General features: G+C 40.8%; 1 protein-coding gene across 7 annotated transcripts in view; it reads right to left on the bottom strand.

Moving 5' to 3' along the window:
- LOC109872213 (glutamate decarboxylase 1) overlaps positions 1–21,202 on the bottom strand; it is a 35,596-nt gene that overhangs the window by 8,219 nt on the left and 6,175 nt on the right. For all 7 annotated transcript variants that reach the window (XM_020463367.2, XM_020463366.2, XM_020463368.2 and 4 more), the window contains 3 exons: positions 5,376–5,528; positions 4,923–5,165; positions 2,658–2,748 (listed from right to left, as the gene is read on the bottom strand). In XM_020463367.2, the coding sequence (XP_020318956.1) occupies positions 2,658–2,748; positions 4,923–5,165; positions 5,376–5,528 (487 nt within the window). The remainder of the gene's footprint in view (positions 1–2,657; positions 2,749–4,922; positions 5,166–5,375; positions 5,529–21,202) is intronic.

Raw genomic sequence — 21,202 nt, 5'->3', positions numbered from 1 at the left:
GGCTATCTTCTGTATACCCCCCTACCTTGTCACAACACAACTGATTGGCTCAAACGCATTAAGAAGGCAAGACGTTCCACAAATTAACTTTTAACAAGGCACACCTGTTAATTTAAATGAATTCTAGGTGACTACCTCATGAAGCTGGTTGAGAGATTGCCAGGCTACTTTGAAGAATCTCAAATTTCTTGTTTTTGGTTACTAAAATAATCCATATGTGTTATTTCATAGTTGTGATGTCTTCACTATTATTCTACAATGTAGGAAATAGTAAAAATAAAGTAAAATCCTGGAATGAGTAGGTGTGTACACACTTTTGACTGGTAGTGTGTGTGTGTGTGTGTGTGTGTGTGTGTGTGTGTGTGTGTGTGTGTGTGTGTGTGTGTGTGTGTGTGTGTGTGTGTGTGTGTGTGTGTGTGTGTGTGTGTGAGTGTGTGTGTGTGCGTGTGTGTATATATATATATATATATACATATACTAAAGGGTTCAATGACTCAGAAAATCACAGATTAAACAATGTCACTGTTAGAACATCCTATTTGCCTAACTTACAAGCAGAGCATAATCTTATATAAGGAAGACAGAATATTTTGACAAATCTGCCGATTTCAGCTGAGCTCAAAGGATAATACTTTTTCCTCATCTCGTGCAATAATATCTATAATGGCGATCATTATCACAATCACAGCCAATCATTGGTCTTTTCAGGGTGAAAATTACCCTTCAGTCACCTGCCTGTCCTATGGGACAGCCCCTAAATGCCCTCATATTATCCCCAACCCAGACCTCCTAAGTGACTCTGAGCACCATTGTGTCAGTTGTGTGCATGTGTGTGTGAGTGTGTGTGTCTGTGTGTGCAAGTGCAAAGGAAAATCAGTCTTTATCTACAGGGACAATAGAGCCAGAATGAGTCCTCCACAGGGAGCCGGGGCAGTCAGTCGCTGAGTGTGACAGGATTTTCAGTGCCGCCGGGCGGCCATTGTGTGTGGGGCCCAGCTGGGCTATCTGCTAAGACCAGCTCACAATGAGCCTGCAGTCAATGGGGCGTTAACACTATCTCCTGAATCTGGGCCAGGCTGAACTGGTGTGTGTATGTGTGTGTGTGTGTGTGTGTGTGTGTGTGTGTGTGTGTGTGTGTGTGTGTGTGTGTGTGTGTGTGTGTGTGTGTGTGTGTGTGTTTGTGTAGTGTGTAGTGTGCAGTGTGTATCACAATTTTGTGTCCCTGCTCTCTGGGTCTCTCTCTCTCGGCATGGTTCCAAGTTTCCAACCGAGAGATGAGATGGAGTTTTCCAAGCAGGGTGATTGCCTAAGCTAATGTTTAAGAAAGAAGTGAAGCATCTCTTCTTTTCAATCTTGTTCTGTTACTATCAAACTCGGGTCTTGAATTGTTCTTGTTTTATTACCATTAATGAACATGTCTGGTCTCTCAAAATCCTGTGTTCTAATTAAGCAATAAGGCCCGGGGGGGGGGGGGGGGGGGGGGGCTGTTCTTAGTCACGACTGTCCCTGAACTTGGCAGTTAACCCACTGTTCCTAGGCTGTCATTGAAAATAAAAATGTGTTCTTAACTGACTTGCCTAGTTAAATAAAGGTAAAATAAAAGACATCTCGATATTTACCATGGCTGTCAGCCAATCAGCATTCAGGGCTCAAACCACCCAATTCATAATTAAGCAATAAGGCCTGAGGTGGTGTGGTATATGGCCAATATACCACGGCTAAGGGCCGTTCTTATGCATGATGCAACGCGCAGTGCCTGGACACAACCCTTAGCCGTGGTACATCTGCCATTTATCACAAACCCCCGAGCAGCCTTAATGCTATTATAAACTGGCTGCCAACTTAATTAGAGCGGTAAAAATAAAAGTTTCGTCATACCTGTGGTATACAGTCTGATATACCACGGCTGTCAGCCAATCAGCATTCAGGGCTCGAACCACCCAGTTTATAATCATGTATTGTCTGTGATTTCTCTTCTATGTGTACGTCTCTCTTGCAGCTCTGGCATTGCCCTGCTTGCTCTCTCTTGTAATGCTGTAGTCATTTCTCTTTGTTATTTATTTGGTCTTTCATGGTCCTGTGTTGTTTAGCTCTGCAGGGCTTCATGCCCTCTGTCAGAGTGGGCCACCAACTAAAACTGAGTTCTGATCAATGTTCAATAACCAGCCCGTGGGGCGTGTGTGTGTGTGTGTGTGTGTGTGTGTGTGTGTGTGTGTGTGTGTGTGTGTGTGTGTGTGTGTGTGTGTGTGTGTGTGTGTGTGTGTGTGTGTTATCTGAGATGTACAGTATTCAGGCCTACTGTTCGATACACGGTTGGTACAGTGCCCCCATCAGTCAGGTCAAAACCAAAATTGTATACAAATATGAACTTAATTTTAAACACCTTTGACCTGACCAATCAGAGGCCTTGACCTTCGTTTAACCCCCGAGGTTAAAGATTTCCGATTCCGATTCTGTAACTGAGCAGGTCTGAGGGGAACCACACTTCCTGAAAAATAATGATTTTATTATATTTTTTGCTACATGGCGGAAATCCTTTAAATGTCAATCACAACCCAGTGGGTCTTTCCAGTACACGTTGGCTAGCCAGCACTGTGATGTCCACATCACATGCACACACACATACACACACACAAAAACAGCAGTGTATGTCTCACATGTTTGTGTTGGCTGTAGAGGTGAGCCACTCCCCAGCCAGCCCAATGATGTCCAGCCCAGTAGAGAGTTGGTTGAAGAACCGCGGATGACCTGGGACACAAAGAGAGAGAGATGAGAGATTCTATCTCAAAGGGACTTCCTGGATTAAATAAAGGTTCCTAAAGAAACAAAAGAACGTAGTGGAATATTTTCCTGGATGGTTTCAATAACCTTATAAAAACACACCGTCTTTTCTTCACCCTGGGGGGGCTGAAACAGTGTGTGTGTTCTTTCCAGCTATTAAAACGAACCACTTTCAGTTAAAACGGGAAAAAAAACACATTCACTCTTCTCTGTATTCCTATTGTGACCGGAGCCGCAGTGAAACATTTGCCTTGGAGGTGCTGAATAACAAGGTTACATGACAACCACGTTGTCTGAGTTCACATAAAGATGCTCACAAAGCTTGAAGTTTAAGTTTGAAAGATATTCAACAAACAACAATCATCATCACTGGGCTACCACTGTTGTATTTACAGTTGAAGTCGGAAGTTTACATAAACCAGACTACGGTTTGCAACTGCATATGGGGACAAAGATTGTACTTTTTGGAGAAATGTCCTCTGGTCTGATGAAACAAAAATAGAACTGTTTGGTCATAATGACCATCATTATCTTTGGAGGAAAAAGGGGGAGGCTTGCAAGCCAAAGAACACCATCCCAACTGTGAAACACGGGGATGGCAGCATCATGTTGTGGGGGTGATTTGCTGAAGAAGGGACTGGTGCACTTCACAAAATAGATGGCATCATGAGGAAAGGAAAATTATGTGGATATATTGAAGCAACATCTCAAGACATCAGTCAGGAAGTTAAAGCTTGGTCTCAATGACCCCAAGCATACTTCCAAAGTTGTGGCGAAATGGCTTAAGAACAACAAAGTCAAGGTATTGGAGTGGCCATCACAAAGCCCTGAGCTCAATCCTATAGAAAATGTGTGGGCAGAACTGAAAAAGCGTGTGCGAGCAAGGAGGCCTACAAACCTGACTCAGTTACACCAGCTCTGTCAAGAGGAATGGGCCAAAATTCACCCAACTTATTGTGGGAAGCTTGTGGAAGGCTACCTGAAACGTTTGACCCAGGTTAAACAATTTGAAGGCAATGCTACCAAATACTAATTGAGTGTATGTAAACTTCTGACCCACTGGGAATGTGATGGAAGAAATAAAAGCTGAAATAAATCATTCTCTCTACAATTATTCTGACATTTCACATTCTTAAAAGTACAGTGGTGATCCTATCTGACCTAAGACAGGGAATTCTTACTAGAACCAAATGTCAGAATTGTGAAAAACTGAGTTTAAATGTATTTGGCTAAGGTGTATGTAAACTTCCAACTTCAACTGTATGTCATGTAGCCCCCTAGACGGACTGACTGAATGACTGACTGACTGGCTGAAGAGCGCGATATTGGAGATATGAAAGGCGAAGTGGATTTGCTCCCACTCTGTTGGCATAGTGCAGCACCGTGGACAGAGAGTCAGTGGACTGAAGGCAAGGGGAATCAACTGAGGTAGGCTAATTAACACAGACAATTTTTATGTTAGCTATCATCACTTTGTGTGTGTAAATGATAAATGAATTAAGCTAAAGGTCTTTAGGAAGGAAAACCCAAGGGACAGCTTGACTGTTGTTGTTCCTAACGGCTTGTAAAAAGCACATGCAGGCTTGCATCCCTGCCGGCGGTACTTGGTTTAATAAGAAGAGAGACGGAGAAGAGGTTGTCAACGGAATTACCAGGGGATAACCCGTCATTGTGATTGGTTGTAGCCTATCGAGGGAACAGCTTATGGTTTTGTGTAGAATTCAATTTTGCTCATGTGGTGTGAACACGAGCAGATGAACATGACAAAGATAAAAACATATTGTAGCCCAATGCACTAATTACTGTGAAAAACATGACATGCAATATGTTCAATAAAACAGTGCATTATTAAACACTTCCAGATAGCCTATACAATCTAAACATATTATAGGCCATAGTCCTACTATATAGGTTGGTTTAGTTTCATATAACCTAACCATTTAAGCTTGCAGCAATCTTGTTTGTTTTGGATTGGAATGTAGCTTATAAAGAGCAGAATTGACCGTCTTTTGTTTCTAATCTAATTTCACACAAAAACTGTCCCAAAAGCATGAAAAGCAAACATCTGGTCTAAAACTTGTAACATATTTCACGTAATTATGTTGTGGCTAGTTTAGTGGTCTGTGTTGTACAGTATGTACCTGTTCGCACGCCGTACTTGAGCGTGTCCCTGCAGTCCACAAGGATCTGCTCAAGGGACTCTGGCTGGTCAGAGAGCTCGAGGTTGAAGCCCTCCATGCCCTCAAGCAGCTGATGCGGATGGTGGAAGTCCAGAACCTTGGTGGAACGGTCAAACGACTTCCTGACGTAGTTGGTGAGGATGTCCACAAGTTCCAATAAGAACTGCATAGTGGCCTCTTCTCCATTTTTGGCGGGAAGTAAATCTAGAAGAATTAGGGGGAAAGCATTTACAAAATGAAAACAAATGTATGTAGAGGCTGGACTCCCTCATAGATAAGGGGGCCTGTAACAACGGCTATAACAAACTAGCAACTTTGTAGGTCTAGACCAGCGTTCACTACATGTCTAGAAAATGAAAGATAAAAAAAGAGTAGGCCTATATTGAATGTCTGGCAAGAATAAACTTCGCTTACCTCTCGCAAACATGTTGGAGAAATCGGTCTCAGTGCGGCAGAAGCGCGCATCCCGGTCGCTGTTGACACAGGAGAACAGGTTCTTCTGGCGTTCTGAGAGCGAGCCTGCGAGCCGGCCTTCCTCCCCTAGACTGTTATTCTTCTGCAGGAACCCTATGGTGTTGCACGGAGCAGCATGAGTGGGGGAACACGTTTGGTTACCACTGCCCAACATCGCTAGATAAATAACTTGATAATGACTTTTATTCAAAGACCTGAGTTTTATCTATCCTTGTTATCAGTTACAAATGCAACACAGGTCTTTGTGGTGTCCTCTCTCAGACAGAGCTTATATACCCGGGTGGTAATCCCCATACAGCAGGAGGGTTATGGATCAATGTATGGATGAGGGTTGCCTATGTGTGTCTGTGTATGTGAGTGTGTGTGTGTGTGCTTGCATGGGTGCCCTGCCAGACCCTGCACAGTGACATCAACCCATAACCCAGCCATGCTGTAAAAAGTTTTTTCTGGACAGTAGTTACACCAAACAGAAACAGGTTATTTTGGACAGTAGTTACACCTAATGGAACCAGGTTTTGTTGGACAATTGTTACACCTAATGGAAGCAGGTCATTTTGGATAGTCGGTACACCATAGAAACGGGTTCTTATGGACAGTATTTACACCTAATGGATTTTTTTTTGACAATTGTCAAACCTAATGGAAGCAGGCTATTTTGGACAGTAGGTACACCTAATGGAAACAGGTTGTTTTGGCCAGTAGTCACACCTAATGGAAGCAGGTTGTTTTGGAAAGTATTTACTCCAAATGGAAAAAGGTTGCTTTGGACATTTGTCAAACTGAACGGAAACAGGTTATTTTGAACAGTAGATACACTTAATGGAAACATGTTATTTTGGACAGTAGGTACACCTAATGGAAACTGGATCTTTTTGACAGTAGTCACACCTAATGGAAGCAGCTTGTTTTGGACAGTTGTTACACCTAATGGAAGCAGGCTATTTTGGACTCTAGTCACACCTAATGGAAGCAGCTTGTTTTGGACAATTGTTACACCTAATGGAAACAGGTTATTTTGCACAATTGTTACACCTAATGGAAGCATGTTATTTTGAACAGTAGTCACACCTAATGGAAGCAGGTTGTTTTGAACAGTAGTTACACGTAATGGAAGTAGGCTATTTTGGACAGTAGGTACACCTAATGGCAACATGTTATTTTGGACAGTAGGTACACCTAATGGAAACAGGTTCTTATGGACAGTATTTACACCTAATGGAAACAGGTTATTTTGGACAATTGTCAAACCTAATGGAAACAGGTTATTTTGGATAGTAGTTACACCTAATGGAAGCTGATTATTTTGGCCAGTAGGCACACCTAATGGAAGCAGGTTGTTTTGGACAGTAGTTACAGCTAATGGAAGCTGGTTGTTTTGAACAGTAGTTACACGTAATGGAAGTAGGCTATTTTGGACAGTAGGTACACCTAATGGCAACATGTTATTTTGGACAGTAGGTACACCTAATGGAAACAGGTTCTTATGGACAGTATTTACACCTAATGGAAACAGGTTATTTTGGACAATTGTCAAACCTAATGGAAACAGGTTATTTTGGATAGTAGTTACACCTAATGGAAGCTGATTATTTTGGACAGTAGTTACACCTAATGGAAGCAGGTTATTTTGGATAGTAGTTACACCTAATGGAAACACATTATTTTGGACAGTAGTTACATGTAATGGAAGCGGGTTATTTTGGACAATTGTTACACCTAATGGAAGCAGGTTATTTGGGACAGTAGTTACACCTAATGGAAACAGGTTATTTTGGACTGTAGTCAAACCTAATGGAAGCAGGTTGTTTTGGACAGTAGTTACACCTAATGGAAACAGGTTATTTTGGACAGTTGTTACGCCCAATGGAAGCAGGTTATTTTGGACAGTAGTTACACCTAATGGAAACACATTATTTTGGATAGTAGTTACACCTAATGGAAGCAGATTATTTTGGCTAGTAGTCACCCCTAATGGAAGCAGGTTATTTGGGACAGTAGTTACACCTAATGGAAACACATTATTTTGGACTGTAGTTACATGTAATGGATGCTGATTATTTTGGCCAGTAGTCACACCTAATGGAAGCAGGTTGTTTTGGACAGTAGTTACAGCTAATGGAAGCTGGTTGTTTTGGACAGTAGTTACACCTAATGGAAACAGGTTATTTTGGACAGTAGTCAAACCTAATGGAAGCAGGTTGTTTTGGACAGTAGTTACACCTAATGGAAACAGGTTATTTTGGACAAGTGTTACACCTAATGGAAGCAGGTTATTTGGGACAGTAGATACACCTAATGGAAACAGGTTATTTTGGACAATCATTACACCTAATGGAAGCAGGTTATTTTGGACAGTCGTTACACCTAATGGAAACAGGTTGTTTTGAACAGTAGTTACAACTAATGGAAGTAGGCTATTTTGGACAGTAGGTACACCTAATGGCAACATGTTATTTTGGACAGTAGATACACCTAATGGAAACAGGTTCTTATGGACAGTATTTACACCTAATGGAAACAGGTTATTTTGGACAATTGTCAAACCTAATGGAAACAGGTTATTTTGGATAGTAGTGACACCTAATGGAAGCTGATTATTTTGGCCAGTAGGCACACCTAATGGAAGCAGGTTGTTTTGGACAGTAGTTACAGCTAATGGAAGCAGGTTGTTTTGGACAGTAGTTACACCTAATGGAAACAGGTTGTTTTGGCCAGTAGTCACACCTAATGGAAGCAGGTTGTTTTGGAAAGTATTTACTCCAAATGGAAAAAGGTTGCTTTGGACATTTGTCAAACTGAACGGAAACAGGTTATTTTGAACAGTAGATACACTTAATGGAAACATGTTATTTTGGACAGTAGGTACACCTAATGGAAACTGGATCTTTTTGACAGTAGTCACACCTAATGGAAGCAGCTTGTTTTGGACAGTTGTTACACCTAATGGAAGCAGGCTATTTTGGACTCTAGTCACACCTAATGGAAGCAGCTTGTTTTGGACAATTGTTACACCTAATGGAAACAGGTTATTTTGCACAATTGTTACACCTAATGGAAGCATGTTATTTTGAACAGTAGTCACACCTAATGGAAGCAGGTTGTTTTGAACAGTAGTTACACGTAATGGAAGTAGGCTATTTTGGACAGTAGGTACACCTAATGGCAACATGTTATTTTGGACAGTAGGTACACCTAATGGAAACAGGTTCTTATGGACAGTATTTACACCTAATGGAAACAGGTTATTTTGGACAATTGTCAAACCTAATGGAAACAGGTTATTTTGGATAGTAGTTACACCTAATGGAAGCTGATTATTTTGGCCAGTAGGCACACCTAATGGAAGCAGGTTGTTTTGGACAGTAGTTACAGCTAATGGAAGCTGGTTGTTTTGGACAGTAGTTACACCTAATGGAAGCAGGTTATTTTGGATAGTAGTTACACCTAATGGAAACACATTATTTTGGACAGTAGTTACATGTAATGGAAGCGGGTTATTTTGGACAATTGTTACACCTAATGGAAGCAGGTTATTTGGGACAGTAGTTACACCTAATGGAAACAGGTTATTTTGGACTGTAGTCAAACCTAATGGAAGCAGGTTGTTTTGGACAGTAGTTACACCTAATGGAAACAGGTTATTTTGGACAGTTGTTACGCCCAATGGAAGCAGGTTATTTTGGACAGTAGTTACACCTAATGGAAACACATTATTTTGGATAGTAGTTACACCTAATGGAAGCAGATTATTTTGGCTAGTAGTCACCCCTAATGGAAGCAGGTTGTTTTGGACAGTAGTTACAGCTAATGGAAGCTGGTTGTTTTGGACAGTAGTTACACCTAATGGAAACAGGTTATTTTTTTTATGATAAATTCATGAACTTCTTTGAGGAAAAGATTATGATTATTAGAAAGCAAATTACGGACTCCTCTTTAAACCTGCGTATTCCTCCAAACCTCAGTTGTCCTGAGTCTGCACAACTCTGCCAGGACCTAGGATCAAGAGAGACGCTCAAGTGTTTTAGTACTATATCTCTTGACACAATGATGAAAATAATCATGGCCTCTAAACCTTCAAGCTGCATACTGGACCCTATTCCAACTAAACTACTGAAAGAGCTGCTTCCTGTGCTTGGCCCTCCTATGTTGAACATAATAAACGGCTCTCTATCCACTGGATGTGTACCAAACTCACTAAAAGTGGCAGTAATAAAGCCTCTCTTGAAAAAGCCAAACCTTGACCCAGAAAATATAAAAAACTATCGGCCTATATCGAATCTTCCATTCCTCTCAAAAATTTTAGAGAAGGCTGTTGCGCAGCAACTCACTGCCTTCCTGAAGACAAACAATGTATACGAAATGCTTCAGTCTGGTTTTAGACCCCATCATAGCACTGAGACGGCACTTGTGAAGGTGGTAAATGACATTTTAATGGCATCGGACCGAGGCTCTGCATCTGTCCTCGTGCTCCTAGACCTTAGTGCTGCTTTTGATACCATCGATCACCACATTCTTTTGGAGAGATTGGAAACCCAAATTGGTCTACACGGACATGTTCTGGCCTGGTTTAGATCTTATCTGTCGGAAAGATATCAGTTTGTCTCTGTGAATGGTTTGTCCTCTGACAAATCAACTGTAAATTTCGGTGTTCCTCAAGGTTCCGTTTTAGGACCACTATTGTTTTCACTATATATTTTACCTCTTGGGGATGTTATTCGAAAACATAATGTAAACTTTCACTGCTATGCGGATGACACACAGCTGTACATTTCAATGAAACATGGTGAAGCCCCAAAATTGCCCTCGCTAGAAGCATGTGTTTCAGACATAAGGAAGTGGATGGCTGCAAACTTTCTACTATTAAACTCGGACAAAACAGAGATGCTTGTTCTAGGTCCCAAGAAACAAAGAGATCTTCTGTTGAATCTGACAATTAATCTTAATGGTTGTACAGTCGTCTCAAATAAAACTGTGAAGGACCTCGGCGTTACTCTGGACCCTGATCTCTCTTTTGAAGAACATATCAAGACTATTTTGAGGACAGCTTTTTTCCATCTACGTAACATTGCAAAAATCAGAAACTTTCTGTCCAAAAATGATGCAGAAAAATTAATCCATGCTTTTGTCACTTCTAGGTTAGACTACTGCAATGCTCTATTTTCCGGCTACCCGGATAAAGCACTAAATAAACTTCAGTTAGTGCTAAATACGGCTGCTAGAATCCTGACTAGAACCAAAAAATTTGATCATATTACTCCAGTGCTAGCCTCTCTACACTGGCTTCCTGTCAAAGCAAGGGCTGATTTCAAGGTTTTACTGCTAACCTACAAAGCATTACATGGGCTTGCTCCTACCTATCTCTCTGATTTGGTCCTGCCGTACATACCTATACGTACGCTACGGTCACAAGACGCAGGCCTCCTAATTGTCCCTAGAATTTCTAAGCAAACAGCTGGAGGCAGGGCTTTCTCCTATAGAGCTCCATTTTTATGGAACGGTCTGCCTACCCATGTCAGAGACGCAAACTCGGTCTCAACCTTTAAGTCTTTACTGAAGACTCATCTCTTCAGTGGGTCATATGATTGAGTGTAGTCTGGCCCAGGAGTGGGAAGGTGAACGGAAAGGCTCTGGAGCAACGAACCGCCCTTGCTGTCTCTGCCTGGCCGGTTCCCCTCTTTCCACTGGGATTCTCTGCCTCTAACCCTATTACAGGGGCTGAGTCACTGGCTTGCTGGGGCTCTCTCATGCCGTCCCTGGAGGGGGTGCGTCACCTGAGTGGGTTGGTTGTGGTCATCCTGTCTGGGTTGGCGCCCCCCCCCCCTTGGGTTGTGCCGTGGCGGAGATCTTTGTGGGCTATACTCAGCCTTGTCTCAGGATGGTAAGTTGGTGGTTGAAGATATCCCTCTAGTGGTGTGGGGGCTGTGCTTTGGCAAAGTGGGTGGGGTTATATCCTTCCTGTTTGGCCCTGTCCGGGGGTGTCCTCGGATGGGGCCACAGTGTCTCCTGACCCCTCCTGTCTCAGCCTCCAGTATTTATGCTGCAGTAGTTTATGTGTCGGGGGGCTGGGGTCAGTTTGTTATATCTGGAGTACTTCTCCTGTCCTATTCGGTGTCCTGTGTGAATCTAAGTGTGCGTTCTCTAATTCTCTCCTTCTCTCTTTCTTTCTCTCTCTCGGAGGACCTGAGCCCTAGGACCATGCCCCAGGACTACCTGACATGATGACTCCTTGCTGTCCCCAGTCCACCTGGCCATGCTGCTGTTCCAGTTTCAACTGACCTGAGCCCTAGGACCATGCCCCAGGACTACCTGACATGATGACTCCTTGCTGTCCCCAGTCTACCTGGCCATGCTGCTGCTCCAGTTTCAACTTCCACCTGACTGTGCTGCTGCTCTAGTTTCAACTGTTCTGCCTTATTATTATTCGACCATGCTGGTCATTTATGAACATTGAACATCTTGACCATGTTCTGTTATAATCTCCACCCGGCACAGCCAGAAGAGGACTGGCCACCCCACATAGCCTGGTTCCTCTCTAGGTTTCTTCCTAGGTATTGGCCTTTCTAGGGAGTTTTTCCTAGCCACCGTGCTTCTCCACCTGCATTGCTTGCTGTTTGGGGTTTTAGGCTGGGTTTCTGTACAGCACTTTGAGATATCAGCTGATGTACGAAGGGCTATATAAATACATTTGATTTGATTTGATTTGATATTTTGGACAGTAGTCAAACCTAATGGAAGCAGGTTGTTTTGGACAGTAGTTACACCTAATGGAAACAGGTTATTTTGGACAAGTGTTACACCTAATGGAAGCAGGTTATTTGGGACAGTAGATACACCTAATGGAAACAGGTTATTTTGGACAGTAGTCAAACCTAATGGAAGCAGGTTGTTTTGGACAGTAGTTACACCTAATGGAAACAGGTTATTTTGGACAATCATTACACCTAATGGAAGCAGGTTATTTTGGACAGTCGTTACACCTAATGGAAACAGGTTGTTTTGAACAGTAGTTACAACTAATGGAAGTAGGCTATTTTGGACAGTAGGTACACCTAATGGCAACATGTTATTTTGGACAGTAGGTACACCTAATGGAAACAGGTTCTTATGGACAGTATTTACACCTAATGGAAACAGGTTATTTTGGACAATTGTCAAACCTAATGGAAACAGGTTATTTTGGATAGTAGTTACACCTAATGGAAGCTGATTATTTTGGCCAGTAGGCACACCTAATGGAAGCAGGTTGTTTTGGACAGTAGTTACAGCTAATGGAAGCAGGTTGTTTTGGACAGTAGTTACACCTAATGGAAACAGGTTATTTTGGACAATTGTTACACCTAATGGAAGCAGGTTGTTTTGGACAGTAGTTACAGCTAATGGAAGCTGGTTGTTTTGGACAGTAGTTACACCTAATGGAAGCAGGTTATTTTGGATAGTAGTTACACCTAATGGAAACAGGTTATTTTGGACAGTAGTCACCCCTAATGGAAGCGGGTTATTTGGGACAGTAGTTACACCTAATGGAAACACATTATTTTGGACTGTAGTTACATGTAATGGAAGCGGGTTATTTTGGACAATTGTTACACCTAATGGAAGCAGGTTATTTGGGACAGTAGTTACACCTAATGGAAACAGGTTATTTTGGACAATTGTTACACCTAATGGAAGCAGGTTATTTGGGACAGTAGATACACCTAATGGAAACAGGTTATTTTGGACAGTAGTCACCCCTAATGGAAGCGGGTTATTTGGGACAGTAGTTACACCTAATGGAAACACATTATTTTGGACTGTAGTTACATGTAATGGAAGCTGATTATTTTGGCCAGTAGTCACACCTAATGGAAGCAGGTTGTTTTGGACAGTAGTTACAGCTAATGGAAGCTGGTTGTTTTGGACAGTAGTTACACCTAATGGAAGCAGGTTATTTTGGACAGTAGTCAAACCTAATGGAAGCAGGTTGTTTTGGACAGTAGTTACACCTAATGGAAACAGGTTATTTTGGACAATTGTTACACCTAATGGAAGCAGGTTATTTGGGACAGTAGATACACCTAATGGAAACAGGTTATTTTGGACAGTAGTCAAACCTAATGGAAGCAGGTTGTTTTGGACAGTAGTTACACCTAATGGAAACAGGTTATTTAGGACAATTATTACACCTAATGGAAGCAGGTTATTTTGGACAGTCGTTACACCTAATGGAAACACATTATTTTGGACTGTAGTTACATGTAATGGAAGCTGATTATTTTGGCCAGTAGTCACACCTAATGGAAGCAGGTTGTTTTGGACAGCAGTTACAGCTAATGGAAGCAGGTTGTTTTGGACAGTAGTTACACCTAATGGAAACGGGTTATTTTGGACAATTGTTACACCTAATGGAAGCTGAATATTTTGGCTAGTAGTTACACCTAATGGAAAAAGGTTATTTAGGACAGTAGTCAAACCTAATGGAAGCAGGTTGTTTTGGACAGTAGTTACACCTAATGGAAACTGGTTATTTTGGCCAGTAGTCACACCTAATGGAAGCAGGTTGTTTTGGACAGTAGTTACACCTAATGGAAAAAGGTTATTTTGGACAGTAGTTACACGTAATGGAAGCTGAATATTTTGGCTAGTAGTCACACCTAATGGAAGCAGGTTGTTTAGGACAGTAGTTACAGCTAATGGAAGCAGGTTGTTTTGGACAGTAGTTACACGTAATGGAAGCTGAATATTTTGGCTAGTAGTCACACCTAATGGAAGCAGGTTGTTTAGGACAGTAGTTACAGCTAATGGAAGCAGGTTGTTTTGGACAGTAGTTACACCCAATGGAAACAGGTTACTTTAGACAGTAGTTACAGCTAATGGAAGCAGGTTGTTTTGGACAGTAGTTACACCTAATGGAAACAGGTTATTTTGGATAGTAGTTACACCTAATGGAAGCAGATTATTTTGGACACCAGTCACCCCTAATGGAAGCAGTTGTTTTGGATTGTAGTTAGACCTAATGGAAACACATTATTTTGGATAGTAGTTACACCTAATGGAAGCGGATTATTTTGGCTAGTAGTCACCCCTAATGGAAGCAGGTTATTTGGGACAGTAGTTACACCTAATGGAAACACATTATTTTGGACTGTAGTTACATGTAATGGAAGCCGATTATTTTGGCCAGTAGTCACACCTAATGGAAGCAGGTTGTTTTGGACAGTAGTTACAGCTAATGGAAGCTGGTTGTTTTGGACAGTAGTTACACCTAATGGAAACAGGTTATTTTGGACAGTAGTCAAACCTAATGGAAACAGGTTGTTTTGGACAGTAGTTACACCTAATGGAAACAGGTTATTTTGGACAATTGTTACACCTAATGGAAGTAGGTTATTTGGGACAGTAGATACACCTAATGGAAACACATTCTTTTGGACAGTAGTTACATGTAATGGAAGCTGATTATTTTGGCCAGTAGTCACACCTAATGGAAGCAGGTTGTTTTGGACAGTAGTTACAGCTAATGGAAGCTGGTTGTTTTGGACAGTAGTTACACCTAATGGAAAAAGGTTATTTAGGACAGTAGTCAAACCTAATGGAAGCAGGTTGTTTTGGACAGTAGTTACACCTAATGGAAACTGGTTATTTTGGACAATTGTTACACCTAATGGAAGCAGGTTATTTGGGACAGTAGTTACACCTAATGGAAACACATTATTTTGGACAGTAGTTACACGTAATGGAAGCTGAATATTTTGGCTAGTAGTCACACCTAATGGAAGCAGGTTGTTTAGGACAGTAGTTACAGCTAATGGAAGCAGGTTGTTTTGGACAGTAGTTACACGTAATGGAAGCTGAATATTTTGGCTAGTAGTCACACCTAATGGAAGCAGGTTGTTTAGGACAGTAGTTACAGCTAATGGAAGCAGGTTGTTTTGGACAGTAGTTACACCCAATGGAAACAGGTTACTTTAGACAGTAGTTACAGCTAATGGAAGCAGGTTGTTTTGGACAGTAGTTACACCTAATGGAAACAGGTTATTTTGGATAGTAGTTACACCTAATGGAAGCAGATTATTTTGGACACCAGTCACCCCTAATGGAAGCAGGTTATTTGGGACAGTAGTTACACCTAATGGAAACACTTTATTTTGGACTGTAGTTACATGTAATGGAAGCCGATTATTTTGGCCAGTAGTCACACCTAATGGAAGCAGGTTATTTGGGACAGTAGTTACACCTAATGGAAACACATTATTTTGGACTGTAGTTACATGTAATGGAAGCCGATTATTTTGGCCAGTAGTCACACCTAATGGAAGCAGGTTGTTTTGGACAGTAGTTACAGCTAATGGAAGCTGGTTGTTTTGGACAGTAGTTACACCTAATGGAAACAGGTTATTTTGGACAGTAGTCAAACCTAATGGAAGCAGGTTGTTTTGGACAGTAGTTACACCTAATGGAAACTGGTTATTTTGGACAATTGATACACCTAATGGAAACAGGTTATTTTGGACAGTAGTCAAACCTAATGGAAGCAGGTTGTTTTGGACAGTAGTTACACCTAATGGAAACAGGTTATTTTGGACAATCATTACACCTAATGGAAGCAGGTTATTTTGGACAGTCGTTACACCTAATGGAAACAGGTTGTTTTGAACAGTAGTTACAACTAATGGAAGTAGGCTATTTTGGACAGTAGGTACACCTAATGGCAACATGTTATTTTGGACAGTAGGTACACCTAATGGAAACAGGTTCTTATGGACAGTATTTACACCTAATGGAAACAGGTTATTTTGGACAATTGTCAAACCTAATGGAAACAGGTTATTTTGGATAGTAGTTACACCTAATGGAAGCTGATTATTTTGGCCAGTAGGCACACCTAATGGAAGCAGGTTGTTTTGGACAGTAGTTACAGCTAATGGAAGCAGGTTGTTTTGGACAGTAGTTACACCTAATGGAAACAGGTTATTTTGGACAATTGTTACACCTAATGGAAGCAGGTTGTTTTGGACAGTAGTTACAGCTAATGGAAGCTGGTTGTTTTGGACAGTAGTTACACCTAATGGAAGCAGGTTATTTTGGATAGTAGTTACACCTAATGGAAACAGGTTATTTTGGACAGTAGTCACCCCTAATGGAAGCGGGTTATTTGGGACAGTAGTTACACCTAATGGAAACACATTATTTTGGACTGTAGTTACATGTAATGGAAGCGGGTTATTTTGGACAATTGTTACACCTAATGGAAGCAGGTTATTTGGGACAGTAGTTACACCTAATGGAAACAGGTTATTTTGGACAGTAGTCAAACCTAATGGAAGCAGGTTGTTTTGGACAGTAGTTACATCTAATGGAAACAGGTTATTTAGGACAATTATTACACCTAATGGAAGCAGGTTATTTTGGACAGTCGTTACACCTAATGGAAACACATTATTTTGGACTGTAGTTACATGTAATGGAAGCTGATTATTTTGGACAGTAGTTACACCTAATGGAAACAGGTTATTTTGGACAATTGTTACACCTAATGGAAGCAGGTTATTTGGGACAGTAGATACACCTAATGGAAACAGGTTATTTTGGACAGTAGTCAAACCTAATGGAAGCAGGTTGTTTTGGACAGTAGTTACATCTAATGGAAACAGGTTATTTAGGACAATTATTACACCTAATGGAAGCAGGTTATTTTGGACAGTCGTTACACCTAATGGAAACACATTATTTTGGATTGTAGTTACATGTAATGGAAGCTGATTATTTTGGCCAGTAGTCACACCTAATGGAAGCAGGTTGTTTTGGACAGTAGTTACAGCTAATGGAAGCTGGTTGTTTTGGACAGTAGTTACACCTAATGGAAAAAGGTTATTTAGGACAGTAGTCAAACCTAATGGAAGCAGGTTGTTTTGGACAGTAGTTACACCTAATGGAAACTGGTTATTTTGGACAATTGTTACACCTAATGGAAGCAGGTTATTTGGGACAGTAGTTACACCTAATGGAAACACATTATTTTGGACAGTAGTTACACGTAATGGAAGCTGAATATTTTGGCTAGTAGTCACACCTAATGGAAGCAGGTTGTTTAGGACAGTAGTTACAGCTAATGGAAGCAGGTTGTTTTGGACAGTAGTTACACGTAATGGAAGCTGAATATTTTGGCTAGTAGTCACACCTAATGGAAGCAGGTTGTTTAGGACAGTAGTGACAGCTAATGGAAGCAGGTTGTTTTGGACAGTAGTTACACCCAATGGAAACAGGTTACTTTAGACAGTAGTTACACGTAATGGAAGCTGAATATTTTGGCTAGTAGTCACACCTAATGGAAGCAGGTTGTTTAGGACAGTAGTTACAGCTAATGGAAGCAGGTTGTTTTGGACAGTAGTTACACGTAATGGAAGCTGAATATTTTGGCTAGTAGTCACACCTAATGGAAGCAGGTTGTTTAGGACAGTAGTTACACCTAATGGAAACAGGTTATTTTGGATAGTAGTTACACCTAATGGAAGCAGATTATTTTGGACACCAGTCACCCCTAATGGAAGCAGTTGTTTTGGATTGTAGTTAGACCTAATGGAAACACATTATTTTGGATAGTAGTTACACCTAATGGAAGCGGATTATTTTGGCTAGTAGTCACCCCTAATGGAAGCAGGTTATTTGGGACAGTAGTTACACCTAATGGAAACACATTATTTTGGACTGTAGTTACATGTAATGGAAGCCGATTATTTTGGCCAGTAGTCACACCTAATGGAAGCAGGTTGTTTTGGACAGTAGTTACAGCTAATGGAAGCTGGTTGTTTTGGACAGTAGGTACACCTAATGGAAACAGGTTATTTTGGACAGTAGTCAAACCTAATGGAAACAGGTTGTTTTGGACAGTAGTTACACCTAATGGAAACAGGTTATTTTGGACAATTGTTACACCTAATGGAAGTAGGTTATTTGGGACAGTAGATACACCTAATGGAAACACATTCTTTTGGACAGTAGTTACATGTAATGGAAGCTGATTATTTTGGCCAGTAGTCACACCTAATGGAAGCAGGTTGTTTTGGACAGTAGTTACAGCTAATGGAAGCTGGTTGTTTTGGACAGTAGTTACACCTAATGGAAAAAGGTTATTTAGGACAGTAGTCAAACCTAATGGAAGCAGGTTGTTTTGGACAGTAGTTACACCTAATGGAAACTGGTTATTTTGGACAATTGTTACACCTAATGGAAGCAGGTTATTTGGGACAGTAGTTACACCTAATGGAAACACATTATTTTGGACAGTAGTTACACGTAATGGAAGCTGAATATTTTGGCTAGTAGTCACACCTAATGGAAGCAGGTTGTTTAGGACAGTAGTTACAGCTAATGGAAGCAGGTTGTTTTGGACAGTAGTTACACGTAATGGAAGCTGAATATTTTGGCTAGTAGTCACACCTAATGGAAGCAGGTTGTTTAGGACAGTAGTTACAGCTAATGGAAGCAGGTTGTTTTGGACAGTAGTTACACCCAATGGAAACAGGTTACTTTAGACAGTAGTTACAGCTAATGGAAGCAGGTTGTTTTGGACAGTAGTTACACCTAATGGAAACAGGTTATTTTGGATAGTAGTTACACCTAATGGAAGCAGATTATTTTGGACACCAGTCACCCCTAATGGAAGCAGGTTATTTGGGACAGTAGTTACACCTAATGGAAACACTTTATTTTGGACTGTAGTTACATGTAATGGAAGCCGATTATTTTGGCCAGTAGTCACACCTAATGGAAGCAGGTTATTTGGGACAGTAGTTACACCTAATGGAAACACATTATTTTGGACTGTAGTTACATGTAATGGAAGCCGATTATTTTGGCCAGTAGTCACACCTAATGGAAGCAGGTTGTTTTGGATAGTAGTTACAGCTAATGGAAGCTGGTTGTTTTGGACAGTAGTTACACCTAATGGAAACAGGTTATTTAGGACAGTAGTTACACCTAATGGAAACTGGTTATTTTGGACAATTGTTACACCTAATGGAAGCAGGTTATTTGGGACACCAGTTACACCTAATGGAAACACATTATTTTGGACAGTAGTTACACGTAATGGAAGCTGAATATTTTGGCCAGTAGTCACACCTAATGGAAGCAGGTTGTTTTGGACAGTAGTTACAGCTAATGGAAGCAGGTTGTTTTGGACAGTAGATACACCCAATGGAAACAGGTTATTTTGGACAGTAGTTACACCTAATGGAAACAGGTTCTTTTGGATAGTAGTTACACCTAATGGAAGCAGATTATTTTGGACACCAGTCACCCTTAATGGAAGCAGTTTTTTTGGATAGTAGTTACACCTAATGGAAGCAGGCTATTTTTGACAGTAGTTACACCTAATGGAAACACATTCTTCTGGACAGTAGTTAAACCTAATGGAAACAGGTTATTTTGGACAATTGTCAAACCTAATGGAAACAGGTTATTTTGGACAGTAGTCACACCTAATGGAAGCAGGTTGTTTTGGACAGTAGTTACACCTATTGGAAGCAGGCTATTTTGGACAGTAGTAACACCTAATGGAAACACGTTCTTTTGGACAGTAGTTACACCTAATGGAAACAGGTTATTTGGGACAATTGTTACACCTAATGGAAGCAGGTTATTTTGGACAATTGTCAAACCTAATGGAAACAGTTTATTTTGGACAGTAGTTACACCTCATGGAAGCAGGTTGTTTTGGACAGCAGTTACACCTCATGGAAACAGGTTATTTTGGACAGTAGGTACACCTATTGGAAATCTGTTATTTCAGACAGTAGTTACAACTTATGGAAACACATTCTTTTGGAGAGTAGTTACACCTAATGGAAACACATTCTTTTGGAAGGTAGTTACACCTAATGGAAACACATCATGAATCAATTGTGTCAGCTCTAGCTCTGTTTTAGTTGCATTTGTCATAACTACTAAATGAAATAAAAAACGCCAATACATTACAAAGTTTTATTTCCAATTAACAATGGTACAGTGAAGAGGTCAGTAGGGAGCTTTGTGCTCCCATCCACTCCTTACTCAACCATGAAGTTCTTTGCCAGTTCCTGAGCCTGCAGCCTGTCAATTGAACTAACCTACAGACCCGTTAAACTACAATGACATAATCAGTTACGGTTACATAAACCTTTTAGTTTTAACATGTGGTTGTTTATCTACCTTAGTTGAATGCACTGACTGAAGTCGCTCTCGACTAAAAGCGTCTGCCAAATTACCTAAATGTAAATGTAAATGTACAGTTGGAAAGCATGCTGACGATTCATCTAATGAGCTCTGCCCCCTAAAAAGACAAACTCTTTGACCAAGCAAAATTTGCTCAGTTAATTTCTACATGAATGAATCTGGTGCACATCAAGTTTCACCGAGTTAAATCAGTAAATTCTACAACAATTATATTCCGCCATAAAACATTAATTGTTCGTGTAATGTTAACAAAACATGATAGAGCAAATCTTAAAGGCAGCCAAAAATGTTTGTGTAGAGGAGACATTATGGAAGGGAAAGGGGATACCTAGTTATTTGAACAACTGAATTGATTCTACCAAAATGTGTCTCCGCATTTAAGCCAACCCATTCGAATCAGATTGGGGTTAATGACGGATGCGAGACATTTAACGGGCTCTGGATAGGCTAGTCTATTTTTTACTAAAGTCCGTGTGTATTAATAGCCCATTGATTTTAGAGAAAAACCTATAGCAGACTACCATCAGAAAATGTCATTATGGAAGGATTTAAACATCTATTTTCACGTCATA

Source organism: Oncorhynchus kisutch, linkage group LG27, assembly GCF_002021735.2.
Source record: "Oncorhynchus kisutch isolate 150728-3 linkage group LG27, Okis_V2, whole genome shotgun sequence".
Classification (NCBI taxonomy): domain Eukaryota; kingdom Metazoa; phylum Chordata; class Actinopteri; order Salmoniformes; family Salmonidae; genus Oncorhynchus; species Oncorhynchus kisutch.
The sequence above is the reverse complement of the archived record's forward strand: the minus strand, read 5'-3'. Positions and strand labels throughout refer to the sequence as shown.